Genomic DNA, 9340 nt, shown 5'->3' with positions numbered 1-9340 from the left:
GTAAACACTGTGACGTTTGGAGACGTTGCGGTGACTGTATTCCTCATCCGCTTTAGTCGCCCAGATCTCTGGTTTAAAATAGGTGTAGCAGCACTTGAAAACGAAGTTATTTAAGCTCCTTTCCCAGAAGGTCCTCCACGTCCTTGTAACAGTTAATAACTTAATTTGGTCTGTGGGTAGTTGAGAGAAATGGTTTTCCAAAAACTAGCATTTAAAAAAAGAAAAGAAAAAAGATTAAGAAGGTCAAATTTTCAAAATTTGACCAAGTATAGAAAATTACAGGTACCTGTGGACCACATTTGGAAAATACCCATATCTCTGAAACATCTTTAAATTTTTATTTAGGTGGAAAAAGTTGATTTAGTGACTTGCAGTGCTTCTAGTATTGTGGATTTTTGCTGATTTGGTTACCTGGAAGTTAATTACCTATGAGAACATTTTGGTTTGAATCTGGAGACGGAGAATTTAAGCACAGGCGACTTGTGGAACCGTTTCCAATGATGACTAACCGTAGGTTGTTTTGTTGTAGGTTTTTAGTGTTTCTATTTGTAAGATAAACTCTCATAAAATGTGCGTGTAAGGAGAGGGTGATGTGAGAAGAGCTGATCTTTATGTGCCAGATTCTGGGCCATGGGATTCATGTTCACTGTCTCTTCTAATCCTCCCTCTTTTCCTAAGAGGCTTGAGATCCTTATTATCCCCATTTGTAAAACTGAGGTTTGGAGAGGTTAAGCAATGTGCTGAAGATCACAGAGCTGGCAACCAAGCCAAGATTCAGACTCTGGTCTGTCTCTGAGCTTACCTGAGGATGTCCAATTATAAAAGGCTTGTGGGAATCCTGGTCTGACTTTATCCTCATCTGACTTCATCTGGAAGATAAGGTTAAGGCGTGTTGCTGGCTGAGTCACATCAGCCGTATGTTACGGTTTCTGGCAGCTTTCTCAGTACAGAGCTGTGGTGTGCTGTGCCAATCTGTTTGTTCCCTTGTGAGGCAGAAGCAAATCAAAGGGCAGGCGTTCTGCCTCAGCGTCAAACCTTCCATCTAGATCAGACTTCTAATTCGGTAATTTAGTAACTTCATTGTTTTCATAACTAGCCTTCATTTTTCCCTTTCAGTTCATGTGTTTATTACATTTTTGTTCCAGACGCTCGTCGGACACTTGAGATTCCTCAAAAGGAGAAACATAAAAAGAACAAAGAAAAACCCAAAACCAAGAAAGAGCACAGACGACGGAAAGAGAAGGTGAGTGACTTGTGGGTGTCCTAAGACTGGTGTATGAGATCTGATGGGCTTCCTTCTGTCTTCTAGGTAAGCCCCCAAGAATGGTAGCCAGTTGGAGAGAGTATCGTGTAGCCAGGAGGGGGTGTACACCGATGTCTCTGCACCTTAAAAGAAATGTTGACATTCAGTGTAAACCCTCAGTTTTTCAGAAATTTTGTTTTTCTTTCAGAGGATTATATTTCAATTTGTTGACTTGTATTAAAAAATTTTATTCGTGAATACTAAGAAGTAAAAAGGGGGGTAAAAGGGCATTTAAGTGTCTTAGAGTGATGATTGACTATACATATATTAATAATAAAACAGTATTTATTGACAAATCAGTTACCTAACTTTACACCTTGAGGAAGTAGACAAAGAACAGTAAAAACCCAAGAGTAGCAGAATGAAGGAAATAATAAAAGATTAGAGCTGAGATAAATGAAATAGAGAATAGAAAAACATTAGAATCAACAAAACCAAAAGTTGGTTCTTTGAAAATATCCATAAAATGATCAAACCTTTAGTGAGACTGACAAAAAGAGAGAAGCAGCAAATAACTAAAATCAGAAATGAAAGTGGGGCCATTACTACTAACCTTACAGAAATAAAAAAGATTATAAAACTACAAACAATTGTACACCAACAAATTGGATAAACCAAATGAAATGGACAATTTCTTAAAAACATAATAATCACCTAAACTGACTCGAAAAGAAGTATAAAATCTCAACAGTCCTATAACAAGTAAAGAGTAATTAAAAACCTCCTGGTAGAGAAAAGCCCAGGACCAAATGACTTCACTGATGAATTCTGCCAAGCACTTAAAGAGGAATTAACAACATTCCTACTCAAATTCTTTGAAAAAAATAGAAGATGAGGGCACATGTCTTAACTCATTCTATGAGGCTAGCATTACCCTGATTCCAAAAACACCACAAGAAAAGAAAACTGCAAACATCCCTTATTGATATTATAAATATTATAGATGTAAAAATCCTCAACAAAATACTAGCAAATTGAATCCAACAGTATATTAAAGGGATTATACGCCATGACCCAGTGGGATTTATCTCAGGAATGCAAGGGAGAAGAAAATCAATCATAGTAATATACCACATTAATAGAACAAAGAAGAGGGGAGGGGGAACACCACAGGATCATTTGAATTGATGCAGAAAAAGCATTTGACAAAATCCAACACTCTCACTATAAAACTCTCAGAAAACTAGGAGTAGAAGGGAAATTCCTCAACATGATAAAGGGCATATATGAAAAACCCACAGCAGACATCATACTCAATGGTGAAAGACTGAAAGCTTTTTCCCCTAAGATCAGGAACAAGACAAGGATGCCTGGTTTCACAACTGCTATTCAACATTGTACTAGAAGTTCTAGCCAGAGAAGTTAGGTAAGAAATAGAAATCAAAGCATTCGCATTTAAAAGGAAGGAAATTATTCACAAATGACACGATCCCATATGTAAAAAACTCTCAAAGAATCCGCAAGAAAGCTGCTAATGCTTGTAAACAAATTCAACAAAGTTGCAGGGTGCACAACACAAAAAAATCAGCTGTGTTTCTGTACACCAGCAATGAACAATCCAGGAATGAAATTAAGAAAACAGTTTTATTTATAATTAAAAAAAAAAACAAACCTGTTGCTGTCAAGTTGATTCTGACTCATAGCAACCCTATAGGACACAGAAGAACTGCCCCATAGGGTTTCCAAGGAGTGCTTGGTGGATTTGAACTGCCAACCTTTTGGTTAGCAGCTGTAGCTCTCAAAGAAATAAAATACCTAGGAATAAATTGAGCCAAGGAGGTGAAAGACTTGTATACTGAAAACTACAAACATTACTCAAAGGAAATTAAAGAGGATCTAAATAAATGGAAACACATCCCATGTTCATGGATTGGAAGAATAATATTGTTAAGATGTCAGTACTACCCAAAGTGATGTTCAGATTCAACACAATCCCAATCAAAATCCCAACAGCCTTTTTTGCAGCAAGGGAAAAACCAATCCTTAAATTCATGTGGAATTGCAAGGGGCCCCAAATAGCCAAAACAATCTTGAAAAAGAAGAACAAAGTAGGATACTCACTTCTCAAAACTTACAAGAAGACTGTAATAATCAAAACAGGGTGATACTGGCATGAGGATAGACATAACATCAGTAGAATAGAATTGGGAGTCCAGAAATGAACCCATACACCTACGGCCAACTGAATTTTGGCAAAGGTGCCAAGCCCACCCAATGGGGAAAGAATAGTCTCTTCAACAAATGGTGCTGGGGCAACTGGATTTCCACATACAAAGAATGAAGTTGGACCCATACTTCATACCATGTACAAAAATTAATTCAAAATAGGTCAGATGTTACCCCTGGGAGCAACTGGGTAAGGGCATAGGAGATCTTTCTGTATTGTTTCTTACAACTGCGTGTGAATCTACAGTTATCTCAAAATAAAAAGTTTAATTGAATAACAAACAAGAATTACCCACAGTTGTATAATCCAGAGAATACAACTGTAACATTTTGGCATAGGTATTCCTTTCAGTCTTTTATCTCTGCACCCACACACATTTTGTTTGGAGCATAATTGGCATTAGGTTTCCTTGAGTAGATTTTTGACTCAGTAGCGACCCCATGTGACAGAGTAGAACTGCCCTATTGGGTTTTCTACGCTGTAATCTTTACAGAAGCAGGTCTTTCTCCCGCGGAGACGCTGGGTGGGTTCTAACTGGCAACATTTCAGTTCGCAGTCGAGCAGTTAACTGTTTGAGCCACCAGGCTCCTTGTTTGGAGCATATGATACAGAATGTTTGGAATCCTGCCTTTTGCATTCACGGGCATTTTTGTGTGTCATCTACAATGCTTAGAAAACATTTTTGCAAAGGACTGCATCGCCACTGTCTCATAATTTATTCCTCCTTTGTGGATTTTTATGTTGTTCCCAATTTCCTGCCTTTGTAGACAGAACTTCCTTGTTCCTAATTCTTTGTCTGTGTTGATTCTTTCTTTAGAATAGATCCCTAAGAGCAAGTAAATTTGTTAGATAGAAAAACCGTAGATACCATTTGCAGTGTGAGAGTCCCCAGTGTATGTCAACAAATGCTGTTCGGTTCCGAGTGTTGGGAGAGTTGGAAGGCTGCTTCCGTGCCAGGCTGACTCGCACCTTGCCTCTTAGATGTCAGGGACACTGAGCCTGTTGTGCATCAAAGATCCCTTGAGGGTCTGCTAAGTGGTGAATGTTGTGGATTCTAACCTCTGTGTGCTTCTGTACAGTTTCAGGGGACCCATGGGTAGATACATGGACCCCTGCTTCACAGGACACCTGGGCAATGCAAGGGCCTCCTCCCTACCATGGCACTTCCATTCCTTGACCTACTGCACTTGTGAGGGCTACGTCCCGAGACATCTGGGGTTTCATTGTGGGGCACGTGCTTAGAGCAGAAATGTGACCACAGGTGAAGACTGGCTTGTTGATCATTAGAGGACAGTCAGAAGGCTTCAGTTGTAACACTCAGTTCTTACCAAAATGTTCTGTTTTCTTGGGCAGTTAACTGATGCCACCCATGTGTTCTTTGGGATTATGGCAAGACTGTCAATATGGTTAATGTTCTTGTTCAGTTCCTAAAGTGGTCTGGGCTAGTAGCAGACTAGATTAGAAACCGCTTCGTTGTTGACTGTCAGAGAAAAGGACACAGGGGTGGAAGATGACTGAAGTTCTCTTGTAGTGGAAGGAGAACAGTTAGCGCTGACAGGTCTGAAAACCAGATTCTCTTGTTTCTCACCAGTGTATTTGCTTTTCTGTGACCTTCTGCCAGTTTCTGTGTGCTTTTCCAGGGTGCTTACCATCCTCCTGTGTACTTTTTCAGGTACCCAACAAAATAAGCCCAGTCAGGCTGTTGTGGGTGGCCCGGGTCACGGCATATAGGATCGGGGTCCTGCCTACAGCTGCTTGGTTCTGCTGTGTCTGTGGCTGAGGGTTGCTCTGCCAGCGTGTGCATGCTTGAATGTGCGCAGCTGTCCTGTTCCTGGTCTACCCCATGTTAAGCTAACACTCCCTCCTATTGAGGTGTTTTCTTTTTGTCTTTGAATGTCTCCAGCAGCCAATGCCTTGTTAGCCTTTCATTGCACTGAACTAGGGGGAAGAACGTCTGTTTTTTTCTTTCTTCTTTTTTTAACAGAAGAAGAAACACAGGAAGCATAAACACAAAGGCAAACAAAAGAATAAGAAGTCAGAGAAAAGTAGTAGTTCTGAGGGGACCGAGAGCAGCGACAGCGGGAGTGATGAAGAGGGGACCGCAGACGTGTCGCCCCAGGAGCTCCTGAGAAGGTGGGCAATGGGGCAGTGGGTTTGCAGAAGCCTTTCAGAGGTTCATGGAAATCTTGATGTATTTGTCTAGAAGCAAGTGTCAGAAATGACAAGTTTGTATTTTAACTAGACCTTTTAAAAACATTGTTAATTTTTAATTACTTAAGTAATATGTGAACGTATTTTCACTGTGAAAATTCAAGCCTCACGGATATTTAAAGTACCCCTTGTCCATTTCCCCAGACCTCTCCTTTTTCCAGACTAACCTCTTCTATCAGTTTCTTATGTAAAAGAACTTTTTTTGTGCAACCACACACACATACATTCACACACAAATAGACACACATTTTGGTATGCATTTTTAATATAAATAATATAATTTTATGTAGCATAAATTTGCAGGGTATGAACATTTAGAAAGAATAAGTTTCGCCAAATCGCTTTCCAAAAGCAACCACATCCATTTAAATTATGAAAGCCCTTTGTTACCACATCACTTGTTATTACAAACTATTTGCCAGTCTGGGGAGTAAAAAAATGGCATTTGTTTTCAGTTTGCATTTCCCTGATTGCTAATGAGGTTGAGGAGCCCTGGTGGCACAGTCAGTAGTTCGAATCCATCAGCTGCTGCTTAGAAACCCAAAGGGGCAGTTCTGCTTTGTCCTGTAGGGTCGCTGTGAGTTGGAATGGACTCGATGGCAGCGGGATGGGTTGGGTTTGGTTTTTAATGAGGTGGAGGATCTTTTTTCCTGTGTGTCTCAGCCTTTGCTGTGTACTCTTCTGTGAACAGCCTGCTCATGTCCTTTGCTTGTTTTTGTTTTCTGTTGGGTTATTTTACTGTTTTACTGATTTTTAGGTTAATTCTTAAAAATTAAGAAAATAATTCTGTACGTTAATGCTGTATCTTTTAGTGTGTTATAAATACTTTCGGTGTATCACATGACTTTTAACTGTCTTTGTTGTATGGAAGGTTTTTTTTTTTTAATTTTACTGCTGTAAAATATATATAACAAAACATTTGCTATTTTTACCATTTGTAAATGTGTTGTACAGAAGTTTTAATTATCAATTTTTAGTTACCAGGGGTATTTTGTTGCTATGTTTTACATTTTTGTCTTTAGAAAGCCTTCCCTAACCCAAGGTTATATATATACTGTTTTAATGCTTTTATAGTTATTTGTTTAGCTCTTTAATCTATTTGGTTTTTTGTTTTTGTTTTGTGAACAGAGTAAGGTAAGGATCTTATTTTTTCCAAATCGATAGTCAGTTGTATTAATCAGGGTCACTAAACTAGCTGTGATTAAGAACAGTTCTCAAATCCCAGTAGCTTAACACAGTGAAGCAGAAATGAAATGGAGAGAGTTACTCAAGATCCCAGTTTGCTTCCACGTCAGCACATGGCCCTCAGAGGAGGGAAATGGGCCGGAGGATGGCGCTGGAGGCTGTCATGGTCCTGCCTGGAAGTTACAGTTGTCACTTCTACCCACAATCCCTGGGCCAGAGCCAGGCGCATGGCCCTGCCTGCTTACCCCAGGGCTGGGAAGGGGAAATATCAGGTGCGAGCCCAGGATGAAGGGGAAACAGCAGGCGGAGCCTGGCTGCCTCAGCTTGCCCAGTGTTTGTCTCATGAGGGGACGTGTAGCTTGATGGTATTCTACATCCCTGTGCCCGTATGCGTCTGCACCCGGACTCTCTATTCTGGTTTCTTAGCCTTTTTTAATTTTTTTGTCTACCCTGTTTTAACTAATGTGGCTTTATAGTTTATTTTGCTGTCTGGAAGACAAGGGCCACCTCCTTGTTCTTTTTTATTTATTTCTTTACAATGGACAATACCTTCTTAGAATTCAAAAATACAAAGGTGGTATTGCTGCATCAAAGTAGATGAGCATTTCAATCTTGGATACTGCTCCAGAGGCCCCTGAAATGGCTGTGCTGGTTCACATTTCGTGATGCAAGTGGATCTCACTTGCTTTCCTGGCACCTGGTGGGTGTCTCCCACTTGGCAAGGGCCCCTGGGACTTTGGTTCAGTGACCTTGCAATGTCATTCTGGTTAAATTACAGTCTGTCCCCTCAGCCCTGCCCCAGGAGACCACTGATCTGCTTCCCGTCACTGTAAATTAGTTTCGCCCACTCTAGAATTGCATGTAAGTGGAATCATCAGTTAAGTAAACTTCTTCTTGCAGCGTAACACATACATAAATGTGTACAGATCCTAAGTTCACAGCTCCGTGCACTTTCACTACCTGAATACACCATGGAATTAGCATCCAGATCAAGGAACAGACCAGTATCCCAGAAGCCCCCTCGTGTCCCCTCCCAGTTATCACTCCCACCCTCCTCCCCAAGGGTTACTGCTCTTCTGACTTGTTGCGCTGTTGATTGCTCTTGCCACTTGATCTTTGTTTTCAGTGTTTGATCTTTATATATGGGCGTCCTGTGGTATGAACCCTGTCTGGTTTATGAGATGCCTCTGCACTGTCCAGGCAGCAGTAACTGGTTCCCTCTTACTGCCCTGGAATATCCTCTGTGTGAATACACCCATCCATCGGCTCCCCTCCTGTGGACACTGGGTTTTCCACGTCAGTTCTGTTATGAATAGAGCTGCCATGGACATTCTTGTGTGTGTGAAACAGACTTAAGACTGACAGCTCAGAAGCTTTTGGCCCTGGGCTGAACATGTTTTTTAGTTCCTTCCCCAAGGTCATACAATGGATGAGGAAGATGAGCGAGGCCAGGATTAGAGCTGGCCTTTATAAATGGTTCCTAATTGGAATGTGCGTGGGTGAGTCTCTGTGTGTGTTTTGAGGGTATCTGAAGAAGCATTTTAAGAACACAGATTAGATGATGTGTCCATCCTAGTGGCCATCCCCCGTGTGATATGGGTGGAAACATGCCCAGAGACTCAGCAGGGGGCCTGCCACCCTTGGCCCCGGTGGAGCTGAGTGTTTTTTCAGCTCATATCTAGCTTCCCTGCTCTTTCTTTTCTTTTTTCTCTTCCAGGCTGAAACGTCTTCCACTAAAGAGGCAGTAATTTGATTCCACCCTGGCCTGTCCCAATTCAGATCTCCTCCATGATGGAAGATCATCGATTCTTCAGTGAATACATTGTACAGATTGTATTTATATGTAAATTCATGCTGTAAAATAATTTCGAAAACCTTGACATTTCAAAGGCTGCCTTGGAAGTTGCCGGAATTGATTTCTATTTTTAACTTCAGTTAGTGTCAGAGGGAAAAATTCAGACTGTACGGTTTAATTAAAGTGGAATTTTTCTATTTTCTTCTTGATTTTTTTATATCCTGAGACTTTAAAAAAGAAATAAAAAAGTGAAGGTTTTTCTCTGGTTGTGTTAGGAAGAGAGCTGAGTCCCTTTAAGGACCGTTGGGATGTATTTAAGGACAGGTGTGTGAGGGGGTGGCAGCTGCTTGCCCTCTGGGCTGTTTTTCTTGCAAGTAAGGCTCCTCCCTCTTGTGGTTGTGGGCGCCACAGAGCCAGGCAGGTGGCCTCTGCCTGTCAGGTAGATGCTGTCTGAGATGAACGCGTCTTCAGAGACCAGGAGTGGGCGAATGTGCGCCCAGACCCTGGGTCACCCCAGCTCTAGGGCCTTGCTCTGCAGACGGGGGTCCCTGCTCTGAGGCTGCCTCATCTGCACTGAGACCTTTTAAAAAAGTAAAGTGCTCCGTTGTTGTTTTGCATTGTGAGGTAACATCAATCAGAACAATTTTAAAGGAAGAAAGAAAAAAAATCCCTTCTAGTT

The 9340-nt window shown here is 41.2% G+C and overlaps 1 protein-coding gene across 1 annotated transcript in view; it reads left to right on the top strand.

The window, feature by feature from the left end:
* Nucleotides 1-8863, top strand: part of GPATCH1 (G-patch domain containing 1) — a 42370-nt gene extending 33507 nt beyond the window's left edge. The window contains exons 18-20 of the mRNA XM_004371613.1: nucleotides 1146-1243; nucleotides 5455-5603; nucleotides 8584-8863. Coding sequence (XP_004371670.1) covers nucleotides 1146-1243; nucleotides 5455-5603; nucleotides 8584-8614 — 278 coding nt within the window. The 3' untranslated portion in view covers nucleotides 8615-8863. The remainder of the gene's footprint in view (nucleotides 1-1145; nucleotides 1244-5454; nucleotides 5604-8583) is intronic.
* The last annotated feature ends 477 nt before the right edge of the window (nucleotides 8864-9340 follow it).

The sequence above is a fragment of the Trichechus manatus genome, unplaced genomic scaffold, assembly GCF_000243295.1.
Source record: "Trichechus manatus latirostris isolate Lorelei unplaced genomic scaffold, TriManLat1.0 scaffold00014, whole genome shotgun sequence".
In the NCBI taxonomy this organism is placed as follows: domain Eukaryota; kingdom Metazoa; phylum Chordata; class Mammalia; order Sirenia; family Trichechidae; genus Trichechus; species Trichechus manatus.
This window is presented reverse-complemented; position numbering and strand designations above follow the sequence as displayed.